This window comes from Salmo salar, chromosome ssa14 (assembly GCF_905237065.1).
Source record: "Salmo salar chromosome ssa14, Ssal_v3.1, whole genome shotgun sequence".
Lineage (NCBI taxonomy): Eukaryota > Metazoa > Chordata > Actinopteri > Salmoniformes > Salmonidae > Salmo > Salmo salar.
Window position 1 is genome coordinate 46,591,311 of NC_059455.1, and position 27,711 is coordinate 46,619,021.

Genomic DNA, 27,711 nt, shown 5'->3' on the forward strand with positions numbered 1-27,711 from the left:
TTTCAATTGTGAACCCTGTTGTGCCTCGGAATGAGTCTGTAACCAATTACGTGCAAGCTCAAATTCAATGCAACACATTACTACTCTGGTTCTCTCTCTGGATGTTGGATTTGCCTCTCCCAGTTTCTCTAATAATGTGATGGCTTTGGAGAGGGTTGGGCATGCCTTTCCATCGACTTCTATGATAGCTTGGGAGAGAGGGATGACCACAGACCATTCATCAGTAGATGGGAATTCTATGGTTCCAGATCTACAGATGTGGGATCTTAATTTGAGCCAGTTTTCTACAGCAGGAAAATAGCCCTGCAGCAACAGGAAAGGTGATTTTTTGAAAGGGAAAATCAAGTCTGAAATTTCTACATCGAATTTACAAACTTCAGAAGCCTTTTTAAACCTCAAATACACTCCTGCAACAGGGTGATCAAATTAAGATCCTACATTTGTATGGGGATGCCTGTTCCCTCTTCCCAGAAGTGAGGCCCTGTCTCTGTGTAAAAGCCCACTAATCCCTGTGTGTTAATGATCCCTGTGCCCTGCTGTGCTGACTGAGCGCCGCCTGGGGGTAAGCCTGGCCTGAAAGGGAAGTGCTGAGGGCCACAAGCTCCCCCGGCATCCAGCCGGCAACCTGCCTCTCCATCACTATTGTCGGGGGAAACTGGGTTGGGGGCAGGGCGCCACCCGGGGTGCCTAAAATAACTTTTTCATTGGTAGCAGTGCATGGTGCTCTAACCTTTAGTTAGGAGCACCACCAGTACTCTAACCTTTAGTTAGGAGCACCACCAGTACTCTAACCTTTATTTAGGAGCACCACCAGTACTCTAACCTTTAGTTAGGAGCACCACCAGTACTCTAACCTTTAGTTAGGAGCACCACCAGTACTCTAACCTTTAGTTAGGAGCAACACCAGTACTCTAACCTTTAGTTAGGAGCACCACCAGTACTCTAACCTTTAGTTAGGAGCACCACCAGTACTCTAACCTTTAGTTAGGAGCACCACCAGTACTCTAACCTTTAGTTAGGAGCACCACCAGTACTCTAACCTTTAGTTAGGAGCACCACCAGATTCTAACCTTTAGTTAGGAGCACCACCAGTACTCTAACCTTTAGTTAGGAGCACCACCAGTACTCTAACCTTTAGTTAGGAGCACCACCAGTACTGTAGCCTTTAGTTAGGAGCACCACCAGTATTCTAACCTTTAGTTAGGAGCACCACCAGTACTCTAACCTTTAGTTAGGAGCACCACCAGTACTCTAACCTTTAGTTAGGAGCACCACCAGTACTGTAGCCTTTAGTTAGGAGCACCACCAGTGTACGAACACCAGTAAAAGAGAGTAGGCCTATATGAATCAACCTTTAAAGCACATCTCCTGGAGTAGCCCTTTACTTTCGTCCAGTGCCATCTTTAACCAAACTCGCCGAGTTATTAGCCAGATGGATAACTTGACCAGGGGTCAGGGGTCAATGGTCCTAATCAAGTTAAGTGTGATGCGGATGCACTGTCTTTTTTGGTTAACCATCTGCCAACATCCATGACGGCGGCAGGTAGCCTAGCGGTTAAGGGTGTTGGACCAGTAACCGAAAGGTTGCTAGTTCGAATCCCTGAGCCGACTAGGTGGAAAAAGCTGTCGACGTGCCCTTGAGCAAGGCACTTAACACTAATTGCTCATGTAAATTGCTCTGGATAAGAGTGTCTGCTAAATGACCAAAAAAATTACTATATATATATATGGGCCAGGCTTTGTATGCACAGTATAGTTGAAGATAGATAGATCAGTACTGTTTGTCCTGCAGTTTGCTATACATTCCCATGCTTTTACCACAGACCGTCTGGATTAACCACAGACCAATAAACATGACATTATTACATACCAATGGTTAAAATATATCCTGTTTGGACAAAAGATGTAACCTCTATTCTTTAAACTGGACAATAACAACAGGCAGTAAGTATATCCTTTTGAAATACTTTACTAGGCCGTCACCTGCTCCACCTTTCCCATTGTTTAAACATTCTTTCAAACGGTTGCCAGCCACTGTAGCCAGGGAGGATATTAGCCTCAGGTTATGCTTTGAGACCGGTCTGGCTTCTTTCAGGTCAAGATGTCTGTGATTGGTGAGAGAACGCGAGTCATTCAATATGAGCCTCCAATAATTCCCATTGGAAATGGGGTCAGAGGGCCAGCACTTGTCTTAGAGATTGTTAGTGATTCTGGGAACAGAGAATCATTTATCAATCATTTGTCATCTGTGATATTCTGAGTAGTACATTTACAGTTACCACTGACTGGCCAACCCAACCTATGTCTCAGCTGACTTAAAGTTATTCTTTTACTGATCCATCTACATTGATACATTCTGAATATAAATAGGACGGCGATACTACAGAATCGGTTCACAATGAAGTCACTCTGAAGTATGTTATGCATTTAGCATTGACTTCACACGAAAATGGTATCGTAAGGAGTAACCCAAAACTGGTCCATGATGCCAGTGACATCACTCGTTGACAGCAGGCGGGGCGGAGCGGCATTTCAATCTTCCACAAGAAAAGTAACTGCCCCTCAGAACTAACCTTACTTTGTTCATGTTTTTGAGGATGTTATATTGTACTCTTTGAATAAGAAAAACAATGATTTTAGGCTATCCGAGGCATGCGTAACTACGCACACGGCAGAGAGTGGGGGGTGAAAAAAAGTGGCCTTCGGGGGACGGACAGAGAGGACGGATAACTTTCCCTGGTACTATCGTAGGCACAAGAAAATGTCACATAATGGAAACAAATGGGATAAACGGCAAACACGGTAAAAGCTACAGAAACTTTGTGTTGGTTTTATTATGAATCAAAACATTTATTGATCTAGACGATTTTAAAAAAGGTTACATTTTGTCATCTGAAGCAACATGAATAGGATACATTTGATTTGTTTTGATTTGTTTTCGTTGTTTTACTCATTTAAATGTACAACTGTTGATTGTGACGGTCTTGACCAACAACATTCCAATTAGTTTACGATGTATAATTACAGGAAGCTATTATGCTGGTAGTCATAATGGTTACTCATAGGGTAATATAATACACAGGCATAACCTACATGAATCAACACCAATTATTTCTCAATAACCAGCTTCAGTAGTCTATATGCATGTATGCACTGTATGTATGTATCTCAGTCAATCCTACTGCTCTCATCTAAATCAAATAGATACATATGTTCCATGGGGATAAGTTTCATGGGGATAAGTTCCATGGGGATAAGTTCCATGGGGATAAGTTCCATGGGGATAAGTTCCATGGGGATAAGTTTCATGGGGATAAGTTCCATGGGGATAAGTTTCATGGGGATAAGTTCCATGGGGATAAGTTTCATGGGGATAAGTTCCATGGGGATAAGTTTCATGGGGATAAGTTCCATGGGGATAAGTTCCATGGGGTGGGTATGAAATGTGAACATCATCATCCCCCATATTCTTTACCAACTGCCCAACTCAACAACACTAATGACACTTTTCTCTGAGGGTACACTTGGATTTGAAAAAAGATATGTCTGAGGTTTTGGTTTAATTGCATTCCACCTGTAGTCAAAAGGTGTGGCCTTCGTCTGGACCGTCTAGACTCTATGCCCTATATTCAATCCAGTCCATGGACCCTTAGCCCCTGTCCCCTACTACTGGGCACTTCTGTTTGACCCTCAGCCCCTACTGCTGGGTACTTCTGTTTGACCCCTATCCCCTACTGCTGGGCACCTCTGTTTGACCCCTAGCCCCTACTGCTGGCTACTTCTGTTTGACCCCTAACCCCTACTGCTGGTTACTTCTGTTTGACCCCTAGCCCCTACTGCTGGTTACTTATGTTTGACCCCAAGCCCCTACTGTTGGGTACTTCTGTTTGACCCCTAGCCCCTACTGCTGGGCACCTTTGTTTGACCCTCAGCCCCTACTGTTGGGTACTTCTGTTTGACCCCTAGCCCCAACTGTTGGGTACTTCTGTTTGATACCTAACCCCTACTGTTGGGTACTTCTGTTTGACCCCTAACCCCTACTGTTGGGTACTTCTTTTTGACCCCTAGCCCCTACTGCTGGTTACTTCTGTTTGACCCCTAGCCCCTACTGTTGGGTACTTCTGTTTGACCCCTAACCCCTACTGCTGGGCACCTCTGTTTGACCCCTAGCCCCTACTGCTGGGCACCTCTGTTTGACCCCTAACCCCTACTGCTGGGCACCTCTGTTTGACCCCTAGCCCCTACTGTTGGGTACTTCTGTTTGACCCCTAACCCCTACTGCTGGTTACTTCTGTTTGACCCCTAGCCCCTACTGTTGGGTACTTCTGTTTGATACCTAACCCCTACTGTTGGGTACCTCTGTTTGACCCCTAACCCCTACTGTTGGATACTTCTGTTTGACCCTAGCCCCTACTGCTGCTTAGTTCTGTTTGACCCCTAGCCCCTACTGTTGGGTACTTCTGTTTGACCCCTATCCCCTACTGCTGGGCACCTCTGTTTGACCCCTAGCCCCTACTGCTGGCTACTTCTGTTTGACCCCTAACCCCTACTGCTGGTTACTTCTGTTTGACCCCTAGCCCCTACTGCTGGTTACTTATGTTTGACCCCAAGCCCCTACTGTTGGGTACTTCTGTTTGACCCCTAGCCCCTACTGCTGGGCACCTTTGTTTGACCCTCAGCCCCTACTGTTGGGTACTTCTGTTTGACCCCTAGCCCCAACTGTTGGGTACTTCTGTTTGATACCTAACCCCTACTGTTGGGTACTTCTGTTTGACCCCTAACCCCTACTGTTGGGTACTTCTTTTTGACCCCTAGCCCCTACTGCTGGTTACTTCTGTTTGACCCCTAGCCCCTACTGTTGGGTACTTCTGTTTGACCCCTAACCCCTACTGCTGGGCACCTCTGTTTGACCCCTAGCCCCTACTGCTGGGCACCTCTGTTTGACCCCTAACCCCTACTGCTGGGCACCTCTGTTTGACCCCTAGCCCCTACTGTTGGGTACTTCTGTTTGACCCCTAACCCCTACTGCTGGTTACTTCTGTTTGACCCCTAGCCCCTACTGTTGGGTACTTCTGTTTGATACCTAACCCCTACTGTTGGGTACCTCTGTTTGACCCCTAACCCCTACTGTTGGATACTTCTGTTTGACCCTAGCCCCTACTGCTGCTTAGTTCTGTTTGACCCCTAGCCCCTACTGTTGGGTACTTCTGTTTGATACCTAACCCCTACTGTTGGGTACTTCTGTTTGACCCCTAACCCCTACTGTTGGGTACTTCTGTTTGACCCCTAGCCCCTACTGTTGGGTACTTCTGTTTGACCCCTAACCCCTACTGCTGGGCACCTCTGTTTGACCCCTAGCCCCTACTGCTGGGCACCTCTGTTTGACCCCTAACCCCTACTGCTGGGCACCTCTGTTTGATACCTAGCCCCTACTGCTGGGCACCTCTGTTTGACCCCTAGCCCCTACTGTTGGGTACTTCTGTTTGACCCCTAACCCCTACTGCTGGTTAGTTCTGTTTGACCCCTAGCCCCTACTGTTGGGTACTTCTGTTTGACCCCTAGCCCCTACTGTTGGGTACTTCTGTTTGACCCCTAGCCCCTACTGCTGGTTACTTCTGTTTGACCCCTAGCCCCTACTGCTGGTTACTTCTGTTTGACCCCTAGCCCCTACTGTTGGGTACTTCTGTTTGACCCCTAGCCCCTACTGTTGGGTACTTCTGTTTGACCCCTAGCCCCGATCCCCTACTACTGGGCACTTCTGACGGTCTGAATTGGATAGGTGTATCCATAGCCTTATCTAAATATAAGGATAGGACAGCGGCTATAGGACAGCGGCTATAGGACAGGGGCTATAGGACAGCGGCTATAGGATAGCGGCTATAGGACAGCGGCTATAGGATAGGGGCTATAGGACAGCGGCTATAGGATAGCAGCTGTAGGATCGTTTTATTGGTTTTATAGTGTGTGTTCAGTCTTCGGTCTGTTGCGTGTAGAATATCCTAGCCTATTCATGGCACCAATGTCTTTTAGGGCCAGTGTTGTGATCACGGGGTAGCCTACTCTTCGTTTTGGCCTCATGTGAAATTACAGAAGGCTACCGGTAGCCTGTATCATTACGCTTTTCAGACGTATTGGGATGTGGCCCCTTGAAAGCGTCTCCGCTACGGTATGTTTGATTGTCTGTTAGGGTAGGCTACACTACGGTTTTTCAAAAGCCGACACGAAACCTTGTCTGGCGATATGAACGAACATTTAACTTGTCTGTAAAGAAATGCCTTTTATATGAAGCGGGACTAAAATCCGTCACTAGGCAACCAGAACTGTCAATCAAATAATCTCAAACTGTTGTGGGCAGACCACTCTCCTCTAAAAAAAGTACTTTAATGTTTGTCAAATACCGTGATCTACCATACAATATAAAACTGCATTAAAAAACAACAACATAGCAGCACATCAATCGACGACGTTTATTGTTGTCAGGGAAGAAATACATAACATTTTGACGCCGGAGCAGAATTCTACTGTCTGAAAAGGTACAGACCTGAAGCGGCACTTTTTTTTTAAAATTATTATTGTCTGAAAAGTTATCAATTGTGGCTATAGACATGTTACTGTAGCTGCTTTCTATGTCTGTACGGGGTGGAAGTAGATAACTTAATTTTTCCGGCTCCTGCGGTCAAACATACATAATATGTTCTTCATTGTAAATTAACGTGACATTTTATGATTTGTTCTTATCGTTTTAGCGGAAAACCGAGAGAAAAAAAATGGCCGTTTAAACGTTAAGAAAAATGGTGCGTTTGCCACATTCCTAGTATAGGATAGTGGCTATAGGATAGTGGTTAGTGGACCATTTTGAATTCAGCTGAGCTAGGAAATGGCAGACAGTTGAGAGTGAAGTGAACTAATCCTCTTCTTGCTAAATATCTACCTTAACTCTTGTTTGTCTCAGTCTGAATCATTATGTAGCTCACTCTCTGGTTTGAATATGATACCCACCATACTCCCCATTCAATGGTATGTTGTTTACAGTAGCTGCTGGCAGGGTTATAACGTCATTTTGCACAACAAAACAATAAGACATTTCATAACTGTAAGGAGATGACAAAATACCCTGCAATGATGGCGGTTATATCCTTTTCATACAATCTAGCCTTTTGGGGGGCCCTACGTGAAATTTGGTAGGGAGGCCCCCCCACCTCGCGGCAAAACATTTTAGTGCTGCAATTCTTCTAACTCCTTTAAATTGAGACCCAACTGAGTCCGTTTATGCCTGGAACGGGCCCTGCGCACAATGTCTTCTACAATCTCACCACAAGAGGGCAACCTAGTCTTATTATCAATATCATCCAAGTACAGCTGTCTCAGGCAAAGTAAGGGAAGGTAGACAGGCTATCCATAATGAAAATAATCACATTTGACAGATGCCATCTCTTATAGTATGACTCCTATAAATAGTTCGCCATCATTCATGATATTGATCATAAACATTTACATTTGGATATTTTATTTTGTATTTATGTTATGAATGATGGCATAGGGCTACTTAGTATACTAGTATATGTCACGACACTTGGGTTAAAATTATACTGATTTAAACCGAGCATAATCATCTAATAGCATATGCAGCCAGTATCAGGACAGTAACACAGTGGCATTTTTAAATTGTGATTTTTTAATATTTTATTCTAGTGTACTGTACACGCAGTGAAAACGCGAAAACACGTAACAGATGCTTACTCCTTACGGTAACCAGCTCTTGCCTATCGCTTTACTGAGGAGTGGAGTTGACTGTAAAATGATTAGTGAACTTTTACCTTTGAGTAAGCAGTACACGCCCTTTAAGAAAGATCCTTTCAAAACGTATTCTCGCTGACAAGACACTTTTGTTTTGTAACAACGGATACTATTTGTAACAACGGATACTATATGTAAGGAATTTGCGTCACAATGCAATGCATACAAAGGCAACCTAAACGCACCAAATCCGAGGAATTACTTCATAATGAAAAAAGCAATAAGGTTACTCGTTTAAATGTGAAACTGTTGGGTAAGTTTACTTATCTAACCCACGGGAACACCTGTGAAATTGTAAGATGTTGTGTCAACTATTTGACAGCTGTTTGTACCTGCGACTGTAGCCAATATATACTGCGACACATGATCACCAGGTCACCTAATAGGCATAGCACTTCCAATGACTGTATGGAAGTAGTAGTACCTGGGATCAGCTGGCATGACTTTCAATATTGACACCTTTTTAAGTCTTTCTATCATTTACCACAAACGTAAAAAGGCTCAGAGTATCTAACATTCAAAAGTACTATCCCTACACTATCTAAATTCAATAGCACTCTTTCCATACTCCCTACAGTTATATAGTATTGTAGCGAGCCTGGTGTATATGTGCGGATATCGATTCTGCCACTGAAACATGGTTTTGTGGCACAGCCGATTTACGCGGGGCTATGGGCCAGATGGTTGAGCGCTCGGGCCGCAATCCCTACCTGTTTCATTACACTGAAGCAAGATTTGTGTTTTTTTTGTTTTTTTCTCCTATAATTTTTTGTAACGGATTCCCCCAGGCTGTTATGTTTCTGTTTCGCATGTTACTGTTTAATAATACATTATAAAAACAAGCTCAAGTGGCGGAAGTCGATTCCCGCGATTATACACCAGGGTCGCTACAGTATTTATAAAGATTATATAGCTCACACTTTTGATGAGGCCACACAAAATGCTTAATAACTAATGATTAGTACATGGTTTATAAGCACCTATATTACACATGGTTGGAGTAAATGAATAATACATGACAAATGCTTTATTTCGTGGAGTTATTATAAAGTGCCCCAGATAGTTTTTACTTCCATGTGGTTATTACGGAATACAAAACTGTCAACTTCAGTGACAATTATATCTATTTAGTTAAACTTGGTGTGTCTGGGGGCATGATGTGGAGTAACCTAAACAACTAAAATCGTGAAGATCTGATCACTGGAAGCTCACTATAACCATTTTGAATTAGGTTACTGCTTCCATACAGTCATTGGTCCAACTCAAGGTGTCATGAATAAAAATGCCCCCCCTTCCCCAACAATAAATATTATCACATGACCCTCCCCTTGTACTGTATAGAATTAACCCAAAATAATGTTTACGACCAAAATAACTATGGCAACCTTGTGTTTATTTAACTAGGCAAGTCAGTTATGAACAAATTCTTATTTACAATGATGGCCTAGGAACAGTGGGTTAACGTCCTTGTTCAGGGGCAGAACAACAGATTTTTACCTTGTCAGCTTGGGAATTCGATCTAGCAACCTTTCGGTTACTGGCCCAATGCTCTAACCACTAGGCTACCTGCTGCCCCAGCAATGTTTATAAACGTTTATATAATGACTTTGCCACTTCAGCATGCTTTTGTGGCACAGTCGATGCCACACGGGGCTAAGGGCCAGAAGGTTAAGGGTTCACCGACCACCACAGACAAGCTCACTCTCCCTGCCTGTTTCATTACTCTACAATCAGAGCCGGCTGCAGACAATGATCAGCTAGGGGGAAATCAGATTTTCAAAATGTTGATGCCTTATTTATAATTATATAAAATATATGCAACGAATTCTCCACCAACAGGTTACTATGCCAATGCACCACACAACCAATAAACAAAGCATAGCGGCTTAAGGCACTTCAAAATCATGGTTTGTGTTTTCAACACCACAATAAACAGACTATATCAATGTTGACAAACAGAAAATACCACCCTCCCTACCAATATCAAAGGCTTGTCTTGACAATCTCAGAATTTCATTAAACATTTTGGTGTTCTGTAACAGATGCCTCTTTCCATTCATCAATTGGTCGCTGCACAGTTTGGATTGATTGATGGATGGATTTGATTTGTCAGTAGAAAAAAAATACATATGTGACCGACCGCCTTGATTCAGTCTTATGTAGCAAAATTTGAAATTGTTTTTTTTTTAAAGTTGGATAAAAGCAGAGACGCAGAGCTACAAAATGGTATATCATACACTGCATTTGAGGAACAATGGGAAAATATTTCTGCTTTGAAAGTTGATAAACTTGTAACTTAACTTTTGAGAAAATGGCCTTTTAGTTTTGGTACCTACTGGAGAGCTCTTCTTTGTCTACACCCATTCAGCTAGCTAGCTAACAGTACACATTCACTTGAAATGAAAATACTTTATGTCAAAATTAGAAACGTGTAATATCTGATAATGTAGCTAGCTAGACTATCTTACCCGTGGTCTGAAATCGGAGTAGATAGCCAGAGCGAATTTACCAGCTATGTCTAACAACAGTTGTCGTAGTGACTTTCTATTGAAATGGATACCTGCATAGCGTTTTTTGTTAAGACATGTAGCTAGCTAGCTATTTAAACAATGAACCATAATCCCAACTCACGAGAATACTACCCTGCATGAATCTGCAGGTAGCTAACCAACCAGGTTCAATGTTAGTTAGCTAACATTAGGCTATAACTAGCCAAGCAAATAGCAGTGGTGGAAAAAGTACCCAATTTTCATACTTGAATAAAAGTAAAGATACCTTAAAAGAAAAGGACTCAAGTAGAAGAGAAAGTCATCCAGTAAATACTACTTTAATAAAAGTATTTGGTTTTAAATGTATCAAAAAGTAGAACTATAAATCATTTAACATTTCTGTCACGCCTGCTCCCGTTCCCTCTCAGGCTGCCCATCATTACGCACACCTGTCACCATTTGTAATGAACACGATGGGAGACAGATAGCTGGTTTCAAGCGCAGGGAGCAGCAGGTGTTTATTTGTAAATGACCACAGGAGGAGGCTGGTAGCTGGGTCCAGGGGCAGGCAGAAGGTCATACACAGGGACTCCAAAAAGGCAACAGTACAGGCAGGGACAAGGCAAGTAACGTCGTCCGGGAGATCAGGCAATAGGTTGATAACAGGAAATCCGATAGGCTAAAGTACAGGCAGGGAATAGGCAAAAGGCGTCGTTAGTGAGGCAGGCCAAAACCTATCATACACAGGAGGATTAAATTACAGGAAAAACAGATCTCTGAATAGAAGTGTGTCACAAAGCAAACAATACCTCACAATGATGGGGTGCAAAGAATTGAACTAAATAGTGTGTGATAATGACATACAGGAGTGTGAACAGGTGATCAGAATTCAGGTGATAGGGATCTGGAGAGTGAGCTGCATTCAGGGGATCTACCTTGTTCGAGTGTGTGAGTTGGAAGTAGACGTTACACCATCATTACGCGGATCAGCGCAATATTGGACTCACCTGGAGCCCTTCACTTTGTTGATTTCCCCTTCAATATCTGTCTGTTCCTCAGTTTGTTCCCCGTGTCAGCATTGATGGTGTTATGTTTTCCCCTGTCCAGATGCTGTCCTTGTTTGTTTCTTGTCCATTAAATGATCACTCCCTGTACTTGTTTCTCATCTCCCAGTGTTGATCCTCACAATTTCTTATATTAAGCAAATCAGATGACACAATTTTGTATTTTTTATTTATTTACGGATAGCCATGGGCACAGTTCAACACTCAGACATCATTTACAAACAAAGCATTTGTGTTTACTGCCAGTGTCACATCCTGGCCAGTATAAAGGTTAATTAGTATTGTAGTTTGGTCAGGACGTGGCAGAGGGTATTTGTTTTATGTGGTTCAGGGTGGTGTGTTTTGTAAAAAGGGTGTTTGATTTAGTAATTCCGGGTTTTGGTTTATGTTTAGGTATTTCTATGTGGAGTCTAGTGAGTGTATGTCTATGTTTGATTAATTGGGGTTGGGACTCTCAGTTGAAGGCAGGTGTTGTCTATCTGCCTTTGATTGAGAGTCCCATATAGTAGGGTGTGTTTGTTTGCTTTTGTGGGTGATTGTTCTGTGTTAGCCTTGTGCCTTGCAGACTGTCAGTGAATCGTTCGTTTTCTTGTTTGTTGTTTTGTATTCGTTTTGAAGTGAATAAATGTTCAAAATGAACAATCACATACCTGCTGCGTATTGGTCTACCTTTTCCGACGATGATTTCGTTATATCGTCAGAAGACGAAGAAAGCCCTGACAGCCAGATCAGAGGCAGTAGGGATGACCAGAGATGTTCTCTTAATAAGTGTGTGAATTAGACAATTTTCCTATCCTGCTAAGCATTCAAAATATAACGAGTACCTTTGGGTTTCAGGGAAAATGTATGGAGTAAAAAGTACATTATTTTCTTTAGGAATGTAGTGGAGTAAAAGTAAAAGTAAAAAAATATAAATAGTAAAGTAAAGTACAGATACCCCAAAAAACAACTTAAGTAGTAATTAAAAGTATTTTTACTTAAGTGCTTTACACCACTAAGTGCTTTACGAATAATGAGATCATACACATAACATTAGCTAGCGAGCCAGCCAGCTAGCTAACGTTAGCTAGCTAGTTAACAGTACGCTTTAACTTGAAATGAAAACAACTTTGTCAAAATTAGAAACATGCAGTGACGATTATAGCATGTACATCTTGGTGGGGCGAAAAAAAAAAGTGTGATGCATGCCAGCAAAGCCACTACACAACACTAAACAATACATTAATTGCACTGTAACGGTGACAAACGGTGCCCACAAACTGTTAGGGCCTACATAAAGCTGTTCCAACAGCAGTGCCAACACCTTACCACTGCTACACCTGGCTATCAGCAGAGCCTTGTCTGGCAGCAAAACAGTTCATTCAGCCTCATTTAGGAAACTAAGCGTATCTCGCACGTAACTACTTCACAGGAGAGGCATTTGAACGTGAACATTTATGTTTGATCAAAATAAAAACCACCCTCCCCTCCCCTGTGGCCAATAAAAACCACCTTCCCCTCCCCTGTGGCCAATAAAAACACCCTCCCTCCCCTGTGGCCAATAAAAACACCCTCCCTCCCCTGTGGCCAATAAAAACACCCTCCCTCCCCTGTGGCCAATAAAAACACCCTCCCTCCCCTGTGGCCAATAAAAACCACCTTCCCCTCCCCTGTGGCCAATAAAAACACCCTCCCTCCCCTGTGGCCAATAAAAACACCCTCCCTCCCCTGTGGCCAATAAAAACCACCCTCCCCTCCCCTGTGGCCAATAAAAACCACCTTCCCTCCCCTGTGGCCAATAAAACCACCCTCCCCTCCCCTGTGGCCAATAAAACCACCTTCCCCTCCCATGTGGCCAATAAAAACCACCTTCCCCTCCCCTGTCGCCAATAAAAAACACCTTCCCTCCCCTGTGGCCAATAAAAACACCCTCCCCTGTGGCCAATAAAAACCACCTCCCCTCCCCTGTGGCTAATAAAAACCACCCTCCCTCCCCTGTCGCCAATAAAAACCACCCTCCCCTCTGTGGCCAATAAAAACCACCCTCCCCTCTGTGGCCAATAAAAACCACCCTCCCCTCTGTGGCCAATAAAAACCACCCTCCCCTGTGGACAATAAAAACCACCCTCCCCTGTGGCCAATAAAAACCACCCTCCCTCCCCTGTGGCCAATAAAAAACACCCTCCCCTCCCTCCCCTGTGGCCAATAAAAACCACCCTCCCCTCCCCTGTGGCCAATAAAAACCACCCTCCCTCCCCTGTGGCCAATGAAAAACACCCTCCCTCCCCTGTGGCCAATAGAAACACCTTCCCCTCCCCTGTGGCCAATGAAAAACACCCTCCCTCCCCTGTGGCCAATAAAAACCACCCTCCCCTGTGGCCAATAAAACCACCCTCCCTCCCCTGTGGCCAATAAAAACCACCCTCCCCTCCCCTGTGGCCAATAAAAACCACCCTCCCCTCCCCTGTGGCCAATAAAAAACACCCTCCCCTCCCCTGTGGCCAATAAAAACCACTCTCCCCTCCCCTGTGGCCAATAAAAATCACCCTCCCCTCCCCTGTGGCCAATAAAAATCACCCTCCCCTCCCCTGTGACCAATAAAAAACACCCTCCCTCCCCTGTGGCCAATAGAAAATACACTACCCTCCCCTGTGGCCAATAGAAAACACACTACCCTCCTCTGTGGCCAACCTTCCCTCATTTTGGACCACCCCTCTCACCCAGTACATTTCGATCTGTCCCTTATAGGCTACATTATTTATTCATTTTTTATTGATCCAGCTAAGTCTTCTTCTTACAGTATCACTTTATTGTCTTCATAGTCTGTATTTTATATCTTTCCATCCTGAGGGAGACGTGAACCTCCAATAATAACCTGCCTTTATTGCCTATACAGTAGCTACTGTCCTCCTGACACTGTCTCTCCCGTCCTCAGGTATGGAGGGGAACACAGACCTCCAGTTCCTGCTGGTGGGTGGAGACCTTCTGAAGGTGAGATCTTCCTCCTGGAAGAAGACCCGCTTCTACAAGCTACAGGAGGACTGCCAGACCATGTGGCACGAGTCCAAGAAGACCTTCAAGTCCAACCAGACCTGTGAGTGCTGTCCGTGAAAACCACCATGGTGGCAATCCATCCACATGTGTGTATGACTGTCCATTTCTCCGACCGTCTGTCTCTCTAGTGTTGGGGTGTGGTGGATAGGAGTTTGTTGGCTCTCTGTTCTGTTTTCACTGTTCTTCTATGATGTCCATTGGGAGATGGGGTGGATTTAGGAGGTTAATAAACGGGGGTTTAATCTCAGGGGACACACTTAGATCTACACTTAGGGGGGGGGGTAGATCAGCTTTAATATTGCAGATAGATTGTAGCTTCCATCAATGTAATTGTCTGCATCACTTCCAATCCTCCATATCTATTTTTTGCAAATATATATATATACACATATACATACATACACACATATACAGTACCAGTCAAAATTTTGGACACACCTATTCATTCAAGGGTTTTTCTTTAATTTGACTATTTTCTACATTGTAGAATAATAGTGAAGACATCAAAACTATGAAATAAAACATATGGAATCATGTAGTAACCAAAAAAGTGTTTAACAAATCAAAATACATTTTAGATTCTTCAAAGTAGCCACCCTTTGCCTTGATGAAAGCTTTGCACACTCTTGGCATTCTCTCAACCAGCTTTCCCTGGACTGCTTTTCCAACAGTCTTGAAGGAGTTCCCACATATGCTGAGCACTTGTTGGCTGCTTTTCCTTCACTCTGCGGTCCAACTCATCCCAAACCATCTCAATTGGGTTGAGGTCAGGTGATTGTGGAGGCCAGGTCATCTGATGCAGCACTCCATCGCTCTCCTTCTTGGTTAAATTGCCCTTACACAGCCTGGAGGTGTGTTGGGTCATTGTCCTGTTGAAAAACAAATGATAGTCCCACTAAGCGCAAACCGGATGGGACGGCGTATTGCTGAAGAATGCTGTGGTTGCCATGCTGGTTAAGTGTGTCTTGAATTCTAAATAAATCACTGACAGTGTCACCAGCTAAGCACCCCCACAGCATCACACTCCTCCTCCATGCTTCACGATGGGAACCACACAACAGTGGTTTTGGACTCAACAGACCAAAGGACAGATTTCCACCAGTCTAATGTCCATTGCCCGAGTTTCTTGGCCCAGGCAAGTCTCTTCTTCTTATTGGTGTCCTTTAGTAGTGGTTTCTTTGCAGCAATTCGACCATGAAGGCCTGATTCACGCAGTCTCCTCTGAACAGTTGATGTTGTGATATGTCTATTACTTGAACTCTGCGAAGCATTTATTTGGGCTACAATCTGAGGTGCAGTTAACTCTAATGAACTTTCCTCAGAGAGATAACTCTGCGTCTTCCTTTCCTGTAGCGGTCCTCATGAGAGCCAGTTTCATCATAGCGCTTGATGGTTTTTGCGACTGCAGTTGAAGAAACTTTCAAAGTTCTTGAAATGTTCCGTATTGACTGACCTGCATGTCTTAAAGTAATGATGGACTGTTGTTTCTCTTTGCTTAATTGAGCTGTTCTTGACATAATATGGACTTGGTCTTTTACCAAATAGGGCTATCTTCTGTATACCACCCCTACCTTGTCACAACACAACTGATTGGCTCAAACACATTACATTACGAACAAAATAAATTCCACAAATTGTTAAAACTTCTTATGGCTGGAATCCCGTTAGCGGGATCGATATGACAACAGCCAGGGAAAGTGCATTCCGCCAAATTCAAAACAACAAAAATCTCATAATTAAAATTCCTCAAACATACAAGTATTATACACCATTTTAAAGCTTTACTTCTTGTTAATCCAGCCACAGTGTCTGATTTCAAAAAGGCTTTACGGCGAAAGCATACCATATGATTATGTTAGGTCAGCGCCTATACACAAAAAAACACAGCCATTTTCCAGCCAAAGAGAGGAGTCACAAAAAGCAGAAATAGAGATAAAATGAATCACTAACCTTTGATGATCTTCATCAGATAACACTCATAGGACTTCATGTTACACAATACATGTATGTTTTGTTCGATAAAGTTCATATTTATATCCAAAAATCTCAGTTCACATTGGCGCGTTATGTTCAGTAATATTTTGCCTCCAAAACATCCGGTGCTTTTGCAGAGAGCCACATCAATTTACAGAAATACTCATCATAAATGTTGATGATAATACAAGTGTTATACATGGAACTTTAGATAAACTTCTCCTTAATGCAACCGCTGTGTTAGATTTCAAAAAAGCTTTACCAAAAAAGCAGACCATGCAATAATCTGAGTACGGCGCTCAGACACAAAAACATTCCATACAATATATCCGCCATGTTGGAGTCAACAATAGTCAGAAATAGCATTATAAATATTCACTTACCTTTGATGATCTTCATCAGAATGCACTCCCAGGAATCCCAGTTCCACAATAAATGTTTGTTTTGTTCGATAAAGTCCATCCTTTATGTCCAAATACCTCCTTTTTGTTCGCGCCTTCAGTTCACAAATCCAAATTCACGACGCGCAGGTCAGACGAAAACTCAAATTCCATTACAGTTCATAGAAATATGTCAAACGATGTACAGAATCAATCTTTAGGATGTTTTTATCTCAAATTTCAACCGGAGAAATCCTTTGTCTTCAGAAATGCAATGGAACTGAGCTACCTCTCACGTGAGCGCGCATGGCTGAGGCTCATGCCCTGCTGGCAGTCCTCTCAATGAGCTCTTATTCTCACTCACTTCACAGTAGAAGCCTCAAACAAGGTTCTAAAGACTGTTGACATCTAGTGGAAGCCTTAGGAAGTGCAAAATGACCCCACAGACACTGTAGTTTGCATAGGCAATCACTTGAAAAACTACAAACCACTTCCTGTTTGGATTTTTTCTCCAGTTTTTGCCTGCCATATGAGTTCTGTTATACTCACAGACATCATTCAAACGGTTTTAGAAACTTCAGAGTTTTTTTCTATCCAAATCTACTAATAATATGCATATCTTAGTTTCTGGGAGTGAGTAGCAGGCAGTTTACTCTGGGCACGTCAGTCATCCAAGCTACTCAATACTGCCACCATCTATGAGAAGTTAATTGAAATGCATTCCAGGTGACTACCTCATGAAGCTGGTTGTGAGAATGCCAAGAGTGTGCAAAGCTGTCATCAATGCAGAGGGTGGCTACCTTGAAGAATCTCAGATATAAAATATATACCTTTTTGGTTACTACATGATTCCATATCTGTTATTTCATAGTTTAAATGTCTTTACTATTATTCTACGATGTAGAAAATAGTAAAAATAAAGAAAAACCCTGGAATGAGTAGTTGTGTCCAAACTTTTGACTTGTACTGTACATACATACATACATACATACATACATACATACATACATACATATATATATATATTAAAAAAAAAATATTTTCCTTTATTACTTTCTAACCCTACCACCCCCCCATTTAACCCCTGCTTGTGAACATGGGAGTCGTACTACGGCTAGAGGCAGAGATGGTCAATTAGTCGGTGCACCAGTGATGCAGTGCCATTGTCTGTATCATAGCCACACCTGTGGCAGCCAGGTAGGTCCTTATCTCGCTGAGCCCTGAGGCTGAGGTAGTTCTCAGGTAGTTCTCAGGAAGGCTAACTATCTGTAAATGGCCTCATCTACGACTGACTTACTGTATCAGAAGAGCTGGGGGATTGACCAAGCCCATTCCACACACAGGCCCTGCAATTACCTTAAGGTGAAACCTATCTCCCGAGTGGTGCAGCGGTCTAAGGCACTGCATCTCAGTGCTGGAGGCGTCACTACAGACCCTCGTTCAATTCCAGGCTGTATCACAACCTGCCGTGATTGGGAGTCCCATATGGCGGCACACAATTGGCCCAGCGTCACCCGGGTTAGGGTTTGGCCGGGGTAAGCCGTCATTGTAAATAAGAATTTGTCCTTACCTGATTTGCCTAGTTAAATATAAGTAAAATAAAATCTAGTCCTCTCAGATCTACAGGAGTGGTTAGGGTAGGGAATGTTTTAGAATCCAGCACCAGCATCGTCTACCTCCAACAACACCAGTATCCTCTACCTTTACACTCAGTAGATCTCTCAGATAAAAATCTTAAAATGACTATTATATTTTTCTGATATGGTAATCACTGCAATATGTACAGGTATCTAATCTGGTATTCATTTAGATAAATAAAAAATGTGGATAGTTTTTTATTTATTTTATTTAGGCCGCTAGAATTAAATACATATACTATATGTACTTGACATGATTTGATATTTCATTCAGCTTCATGATGTCACCTTTTTATGGGTTAAATCTTTAGGTTCACAGACCATAAAAGTCTGTTAACACAGAGAGTTTGATAATAACTATGGTGGTATGAGTTTATGGCTTTCTTAGTCTCTCTTAGCACGGACATGTCTCTAAGTCAAAGAGAAATTAGTGTTTTCATTGGATACGCTGTTTTTTTCCCAAAAAAGGAGATAAAGAAAGAATTTGAAGGCATTTTGTTTGTCGTTTTTAATAAGGGGTTTCAAGGGTCTAAATCTTTTTTTTTTTTGTATTTTATCTTTTATATACTTTTGAAATGATGTGTTGTTTTTGTTTTTTTGTCAATTCTGTAATCTTGAGTGGAAATTTCCAGAGCTGGTTTATGAGTATTTTTATAGTCTATTATATTTTATGACACAAAGCAAAGTTCACTTGAATGAAGAACATACACAGAAGACTACGGAAACAAAAGCCTCAGCCAATTTAGTATCCAAAGTACACAAAAAAACTTCCCCTAGTAGTAGTCAATCAACGCAGGACTAGTATAATGTAATTCCTGGTTCTAGGGAACGCCAAACCTTAACTGTCTTTTGCATGTTTCCTATGTGGCTTCCTGTTTATTTAAATTATCTTTCATCTCTCTTTTTCTCTGTGAGTGCTTTAATAATAATAATACATGGGACTTATGGAGTGCTTTTTAATAGACCCAAAGTAAAATAAAATGAATAAAATACAAACAGTAGTCAAAACAAAACAACATCAGACTATCAAAACATGAAAAAAGAGAGGGGTGGGTCAAGGAAGGGAAAGAGTGTGATGTATCAGTGTATGTAGAGGAGAGGGTTGGGATTAGGATACAAACCCAGTTTAGGGTAAGAGGCGGGATTGGGGTTAGGATACAAACCCGGTGTAGGGTAAGGGGTAGGTTAAGGGTTTAGATTAGGTGGTGCTCAGTATGGTGGAGAGAGGAGAGTCTTTATAGTGTATTGCATTGCTTGTGTGTGTGTGGGGGGGGGGCTTGTCAAAGAGGTAGAGCTTTAGGGGGGACAGAAAGATGAGGGAGGGAGTTCCAGGGCCTAGGATCAACCCTGGAGAAGGCCCTGTCGCTGAAACTCTGGAGCAACCCTGGAGAAGGCCCTGTCGCTGAAACTCTGGAGCAACCCTGGAGAAGGCCCTGTCGCTGAAACTCTGGAGCAACCCCGGAGAAGGCCCTGTCGCTGAAGCTCTGGAGCAACCCTGGAAAAGGCCCTGTCGCTGAAATTCTGGAGCAAACACCCGGAGAAGGCCCTGTCGCTGAAACTCTGGACCAACCCCGGAGAAGGCCCTGTCGCTGAAATTCTGGAGCAACCCTGGAGAAGGCCCTGTCGCTGAAACTCTGGAGCAACCCTGGAGAAGGCCCTGCCGCTGAAACTCTGGAGCAACCCTGGAGAAGGCCCTGTCGCTGAAACTCTGGAGCAACCCTGGAGAAGGCCCTGTCGCTGAAACTCTGGAGCAACCCTGGAGAAGGCCCTGCCGCTGAAACTCTGGAGCAACCCCGGAGAAGGCCCTGCCGCTGAAACTCTGGAGCAACCCTGGAGAAGGCCCTGTCGCTGAAACTCTGGAGCAACCCCGGAGAAGGCCCTGTCGCTGAAGCTCTGGAGCAACCCTGGAAAAGGCCCTGTCGCTGAAATTCTGGAGCAAACACCCGGAGAAGGCCCTGTCGCTGAAACTCTGGACCAACCCCGGAGAAGGCCCTGTCGCTGAAACTCTGGAGATTCATCCTGAGGATGACAAGGTGGCCTGCTGTGGTGGAATGGAGTGTGCGTGTGGGTTGGTAGTGGAGAAGAGAGGTAAGGGGTGGGGCAAGGTGGTGAAGGGCTTTGTACATCAGAAAGAGGATCTTGTAATCACTGCTGGGGGAGGACTGGGCAATTTCACGGTAAAATCTATACCTGTTGTATTTGGCGCATGTGACAAATACAATTTGATTTAATTTGACAGGGGTGATGTGCTGCCAGGACTTAATGTGGGTGAGGAGTCGGGCTGCAGAGTTCTGAACCATTGGCAGCTTATGGAGGGAGCTTGAGTTGATGCCGGAGAGTAGTGAGTTGCAGTAGTCAAGATTGGATTGGGTTGAGCAACACTGGTTCTTTGGTATTCAACACTGGTTCTTTGGTATTCAAAGTTGCTTTACAATATAGTCTGAGCGATCCTGTTGTAGACAATAACCTCCCTCCCTCCCTCCCTCCCTCCCTCCCTCCCTCCCTCCCTCCCTCCCTCCCTCCCTCCCTCCCTCCCTCCCTCCCTCCCTCCCTCCCTCCCTCCCTCCCTCTCCTTTCCTCTCCTCTCCTCTCCTTTCCTCTCCTCTCCTCTCCTCTCCTCTCCTCTCCTCTCCTCTCCTCTCCTCTCCTCTCCTCTCCTCTCCTCTCCAGTTTCCATTAAGGACATCTCGGCGGTGCGTGCTGGCCGTCAATCGGAGGGTCTGAGGAAGAACACAGAGGAGCAGGTGGAGGGGAGATGTTTCTCCATAATCTTCAAGGTTCTTTTATATATTTTTTAAACAACTCAATTTGCAGTGTATTCAATGGAATTTCAGTCAGGCTTTATTTCATTTTACAATATTACAGAGATGGCAGTGGGTGGAGGTCAAGCAGAGATGACAGTGGGAGGAGGTCAGGCAGAGATGGCAGTGGGTGAAGGTCAAGCAGAGATTACAGTGGGTGGAGGTCAGGCAGAGATGGCAGTGGGTGGAGGTCAAGCAGAGATTAGGTACAGCATAATCTCTCGTGAACATAGGGTGGTATAGAAGCATCCGTCAACAGACCGTGGGATGCGGCAACTAACGAGGAACTAACCAGATTTGTTCAGCACTAATCATTTGGACAAATCATGATTTCTCTGGTGTTAGCATATTTCGACTGTCAGAAGGGGAAGGGATATTTGGCCATGCTTTGGCTGAGAGTTTCTGTTTAGGGGGGATTGGAGACTTCTCTTGTCGCGTTAATATCTTTACAAAGAGCAAACCCCAAAACCTAATGGATCATCTGACACATTTACACAAGATTGTAGTGCTGGGTTTCTGAGATTAGGTACAGCATTGTATTAACACGATCACATTTACATCATAGTTGCATTTGTACCCCTTCCATTATTTTTAAGGGCAGAAGAAAGAACCTGGACCTGATGGCCAGCTCTGAGGAGGAGGCCAAGCAGTGGGTCACCAGCCTGGGGAAGATCATGTCTAACATGGAGAACCTTAACAGTCAGCAGAAGATAGAGCAGTATCCTTTTCACAGATATAGAGTCAGAACCATGGGAACCAGAATCTATAGAAAGGCCTTGGAACCTCTAACTCTGGCAATTTGACTGGTAAACTCATGAGTACAACGGTCGCCAGTCCCATCATTATGACATCATTGACTTGAATGGGGAGGTCCGTTCTATCGATTCTATTTCTATGGTCATAACAGCCTCGTGGTGATTAGGGTAAGTATACTTTAGTTACTAACCATTTGTTTTTGAGTAACTCCTATTCATTTGAAATGACTGAATCAATATTGTAATGGGCAGTAATATTTGATAGTGAATATTCAGTATATTATATATACACATCACATACACAACCAAACGTTTTATCTGATAAATTGCAATCTGCTAGAGACTATGTTTGAGTTACAGTAGTAGGCAGTGAAAAAATGTCTGAGAATGGACTTCTAAATACAAGTTGCAAAGCATTAACAAGCATTACAAGGCATTATTATAAGCATGGTCAGAGAGAGAGAGAGAGATCATAGCCTGAAAGGTCATGCCCCAAAAGTCCATGGGATGGAGCGAGAGAGAGAGAGAGACAAGAGAGAGAGAGAGTATCTCACCACAGCAGGTCAGGAACAAATAAGAGAAAGAACAATGAAGACCTTTTAATGAGCATCTGAGTTGTTGATCAATAGCTTTACTGTAAAGTTAATCAACAATCAGATATCAGACCTAGATGATTTAACCAAGACTTTTCAGAGGTGAGCCAATGGAGGGTTGGCAAGACCAACACAGATAATGCTAAATTCCTAGGAAAACACAGAGGAAATTATTGTATACAGTTGATAAGAAGAGTCCCTTTGGGGGGCTGCCTTACAATATGACAAGGAACCCTCTTGTAGAAATACTGTCTGTGCAGGATTTTGCTCTAGTAGGGCTGGAACAAAACCCTGCAGAAAGGTAGCTCTGCAGGAGGGCTGGCCACCTCTTTGCAGTAGGTAATGATACTGATCAAGTAACCCATATCACCATGTTGTGCCCATATGATACGGTGAGTTCAGTCCTTACATTAACTCTTCTTCAGTTGGATCTTCAACTGCCTTAGGAAAGCAGACAAGAACAGTGACGACAAGCTGAGTCTGAAGGAGCTGAAGGACTTCCTGCACCAGATCAACATTGAGGTGGACGATGAATACGCAGAGAAGCTCTTCCTGGTGAACACTTGAATTAAATACTTTATTTTATTGTATAATTTAATAACTTTTATCATTCTCAGAAAAACTATGTTTTGATACATGTAAGAGCTCAAATCGTCTTCCAGGTGAACACGTCACAATATAAAATATGACAAAGTGTAGAGGCCTGGTGTACAGTATAGAGGCCTGGTGTACAGTGTAGAGGACTGGTGTACAGTGTAGAGGCCTGGTATATACTGTTTAGAGGACTTGTGTACAGTGTAGAGGCCTGGTGTACAGTGTAGAGGCCTTGTGTACAGTGTAGAGGCCTTGTGTACAGTATAGAGGCCTGGTGTAAAGTGTAGAGACCTTGTGTACAGTGTAGAGGCCTGGTGTACAGTATTGAGGCCTGGTGTACAGTGTAGAGGCCTGGTGTACAGTGTAGAGGCCTGGTGTACAGTGTAGAGGCCTTGTGTACAGTGTAGAGGCTTTGTGTACAGTATAGAGGCCTGGTGTACAGTGTAGAGGCCTTGTGTACAGTGTAGAGGCCTTGTGTACAGTATAGAGGCCAGGTGTAAAGTGTAGAGGCCTTGTGTACAGCGTAGAGGGCTTGTGTACAGTATAGAGGCCTTGTGTACAGTATAGAGGCCTGGTGTACAGTGTAGAGGCCTTGTGCACAGTGTAGAGGCTTTGTGTACAGTGTCTCTAACACGGAACCCAAACCGGCTGCGCGCGTGCGCCATCGTGCATGAACGTATTTTGTCCCCCCACACCAAACACGATCACGTCACGCAGGTTAAAATATCAAAACAAACTCTGAACCAATTATATTGATTTGAGGACAGGTCAAAAAGCATTAAACATTTATGGCAATTTAGCTAGCTAGCTTGCACTTGCTAGCTAATTTGTCCTATTTAGCTAGCTTGCTGTTGCTAGCTAATTTGTCCTGGGATATAAACATTGAGTTGTTATTTTACCTGAAATGCACAAGGTCCTCTACTCCATCAATTAATCCACACATAAAATGGTCACCCGAATCGTTTCGAGTCATCTCTCCTCCTTCCAGGCTTTTTCTTCTCTTGACTTTATATTGCGATTGGCAACTTTCATAAATTAGGTGCATTACCGCCACTGACCTCGTTCGTCTTTCAGTCACCCACGTGGGTATAACCAATGAGGAGATGGCACTTGGGTACCTGCTTCTATAAACCAATGAGGAGATGGGAGAGGCAGGACTTGCAGCGCGATCTGCGTCACAAATAGAACTGACTTCTATTTTAGCCCTTGGCAACTCAGATGCTCGTTGGCTCGCCCGAGCAGTGTGTGTGCAATAATCAAATAATATAGATTTCTAAATGTATTTTGCAACCGTCGCACACGCGACGTGAGCGGTGTAGTCAGCCTGTAAGGTGCTTGTTCTTGAGGAGAAGCTTTGTCTTCTGTCTTTTACACTCCACCTTCAAGACAGACAAGGAGGCAGGGGTCAGGAGGCAGGTTCAGGGGTCAGGGTCAGGAGGCAGGGGTCAGGAGGCAGGGTCAGGGGTCAGGGTCAGGAGGCAGGGTCAGGAGGCAGGGGTCAGGAGGCAGGGTCAGGAGGCAGGGTCAGGAGGCAGGGTCAGGAGGCAGGGGTCAGGAGGCAGGGGTCAGGAGGCAGGAGGCAGGTGTCAGGAGGCAGGGTCAGGGGTCAGGAGGCAGGGGTCAGGAGGCAGGGTCAGGAGGCAGGGGTCAGGAGGCAGGGGTCAGGAGGCAGGGTCAGGAGGCAGGGGTCAGGAGACAGGGTCAGGGGTCAGGAGGCAGGGTCAGGGGGCAGAGGCAGGGTCAGGAGGCAGGAGACAGGAGGTAGGGGTCAGGAGGCAGGGGCAGGGGTCAGGAGGCAGGAGGCAGGGGGCAGGGTCAGGGGAGCAACAGCATTTTGATGCACCAATGAATGTCTTTCTCCCTATCTCCATCCTGTAGGAGTGTGACAAGTCTAAGTGTGGCCACCTGGCTGGTGATGAGATAGAGCACTTCTACAGCCTTTTGACCCATCGCCAGGAGATAGACACCATCTACGGAGAATACGCTAAGACCACGGGCTTCATGAGCGCTGAAAATCTACTGGAGTTCCTGATTAAAGAGCAGAGAGAGGAGGCAACGCTAGCCGACGCACACAGACTCATCAACAAGTACGAACTGGATGATAAAGGTGATTATGAATGAATATGTTGTCTTTAGTTATTATGCCTTCACAACAACATAGAAGAGCATTCATAAAGTCTTCCTAAGCCCTACATTCAGTAGACGTTTCACAAAATAATTTAGAAGAAAAATCCTACTACCACACAGCATTCCCTGGAAGGTGAGACTGGGCAGCTCTCAAATGACAAATGGGAGCTGTCCAAATCATTTCAAACAGTTCAGAGTTAACTTCCTATTCAGTAGCGATACTTCTGCTCATTTGAATTGTCAGCAGTCTATCTTGTAGTTAGAGTCTGACATCTGTCTGGTCTATCTGCAGCCAAAGAGAAGCAGCTGATGACCCAAGATGGTTTCCTGATGTATCTCCACATGCCCGAGGGTCTGGTGCTGAATCCTACCCATAAGGCCGTGCACCAGGACATGAGCCAGCCCCTGAACCACTACTTCATCTCCTCGTCTCACAACACATACCTGATGGAAGATCAGCTCAAAGGGCCCAGCAGTACTGAGGCCTATGCCAGGTATAAATGACAGACATTATCTAGGGCAATGTTTTTCCAAACCTCTCCTGGAGTAACCTCAGCTAGTTCCACTGATTTCATCTATTCTGGTATTACAGTAGTACACTTGATTCAACTGGTCGGGACTAAGTTTTACTAGCTATTGTAATGTTTCATAGCTTCTATTCTTATGGAAGACTCTGTGGACATTTAAAAACCTTCACTTGTCAGTGTCTACCTGTGAATGAGTCAAGTCAGGACATGTTGTTAAACAGTTATAACTCTTCGTAGGGCTCTTACAAAACAGTTATAACCCTTTGTAGGGCTCTTATAAAACAGTTATAACCCTTCGTTGGGCTCTTATGAAACAGTTATAACCCTTCGTTGGGCTCTTATAAAACAGTTATAACTCTTCGTAGCACTCTTTTAAAACAGTTATAACCCTTCATAGGGCTCTTATAAAACAGTTATAACCCTTTGTAGGGCTCTTATAAAACAGTATAACTTTTCGTAGGGCTTTTATAAAACAGTTATAACCCTTCGTAGGGCTCTTATAAAGGGCTGTCGCTGTGTGGAGCTGGACTGCTGGGACGGGTCAGACGGAGAGCCAGTCATCTACCATGGATACACCCTCACCTCCAAGATCCTGTTTAAAGACACCATCAAAGCCATCAAGGAGTACGCCTTTAAGGTAGGCTAAAGTTCCATGTCAACTTGTGTCTGAAATTATTTCACTCATTTATTTGACTCAGGTCTGGAGTTAAACTGTATTTAACTGTCTCTGTCTGTCCCCAGACCTCGGACTACCCAGTGATCCTGTCCTTGGAGAATCACTGTAGTGTGGAGCAGCAGAGGGTCATGGCCCAGCACATGAGCTCTATCCTGGGCAGCGCTCTGCTCACCTCCCCCCTGGGGGACCGGATGCCCACAGACTTCCCCTCCCCAGAGGTGGCTGGCTATAGTCTCTAGTCTACTGTTTCATATAAGAGTTTCTGTCTGCGTGTATATGAGGAAGTGTATGATATGTGGAATTCTTACAGTTCCCCTCTTTTCACAACACATTCTCGATTTACTTCCATCTGTTTTAATGTGTCTAGTGCTTCCTAGGACCAGGAGCATTTCCTGTCCAGGAATGTCTCTAGTCCCTATTCAAGAAGAACTTAAAAATATACACTGAGTATACAAAACATTATGAACACATGCTCTTTCCATGACATAGACTGACCAGGTGAATCCAGGTGAAAGCTATGATCTCTTATTGAGGTCACTTGTTAAATCCACTTCAATCAGTTTAGATGAAGGGGAGGAGACAGGTTAAAGAAGGATTTTAAAACATTTAAGTGCCTTTAAACAGGGTATGGTAGTAGGTGCCAGGCACATCGGTTTGTGTCAACTGCAACGCGGTTGGGTTTTTCGCACTCAACAGTTTACCGTGTGTATCAAGAATGGTCCACCACCAAAAGGACATCCAGCTAACTTGACACAACTGTGGGAAGCATTGGAGTCAACATGGGCCAGCATCCTTGTGGAATGCTTTTGACACCAACGAATTGAGGCTGTTCTGAGGGCAAAACTCAATATTACATAGGAGTTCCTAGTTTTTGGTATACTCAGTGTATATAGTTTTATTCCATCACATTAGCAGAGTATTTGTGAACTAACACATTAAGATCATTTTTATACGTGTGTCACATTCATCAGGAGCTGAAGGGAAGGGTCCTGGTCAAAGGGAAGAGATTAACTAAACTGGAGGCCTGCTTTGGCCCTGAGGAGACAGCCGGGGATGATGGTAGCTTCACTGAGGAGGAGGAGGATGACAAGGAGGAGGAGGAGGAAGAGGAGAAGAAGGCCAAGGTAGGGGAAGAGGAGCCAAACCTACTATGACACTCCAATAGTATCATTGTGACGGCCCCCTCCCTGTCTTCTATACCATATAACTGTATTGCAACATACAGTGTATGCTTTATTTGTTTTGTATGTTCTATTTGTTCTAT

The 27,711-nt window shown here is 44.0% G+C and overlaps 1 protein-coding gene across 5 annotated transcripts in view; it reads left to right on the forward strand.

Moving 5' to 3' along the window:
• The first annotated feature begins 2,453 nt into the window (after window positions 1-2,453).
• LOC106569808 (1-phosphatidylinositol 4,5-bisphosphate phosphodiesterase delta-1-like) overlaps window positions 2,454-27,711 on the forward strand; it is a 36,221-nt gene continuing 10,963 nt past the window's right edge. For 2 of the 5 annotated variants that reach the window (XM_014141434.2, XM_045694481.1), the window contains exons 1-10: window positions 7,760-8,050; window positions 14,265-14,423; window positions 21,045-21,151; window positions 21,772-21,893; window positions 22,949-23,078; window positions 24,996-25,224; window positions 25,537-25,738; window positions 26,264-26,408; window positions 26,513-26,665; window positions 27,419-27,571. In XM_014141434.2, coding sequence (XP_013996909.1) covers window positions 7,951-8,050; window positions 14,265-14,423; window positions 21,045-21,151; window positions 21,772-21,893; window positions 22,949-23,078; window positions 24,996-25,224; window positions 25,537-25,738; window positions 26,264-26,408; window positions 26,513-26,665; window positions 27,419-27,571 — 1,500 coding nt within the window. In that variant the 5' untranslated portion in view covers window positions 7,760-7,950. Of the gene's footprint in view, window positions 2,803-7,759; window positions 8,051-14,264; window positions 14,424-19,755; window positions 20,463-20,613; window positions 20,716-21,044; window positions 21,152-21,771; window positions 21,894-22,948; window positions 23,079-24,995; window positions 25,225-25,536; window positions 25,739-26,263; window positions 26,409-26,512; window positions 26,666-27,418; window positions 27,572-27,711 lie in introns of those variants that run through there. The other 3 variants (XM_045694478.1, XM_045694480.1, XM_045694479.1) reach the window with 3 other exon arrangements.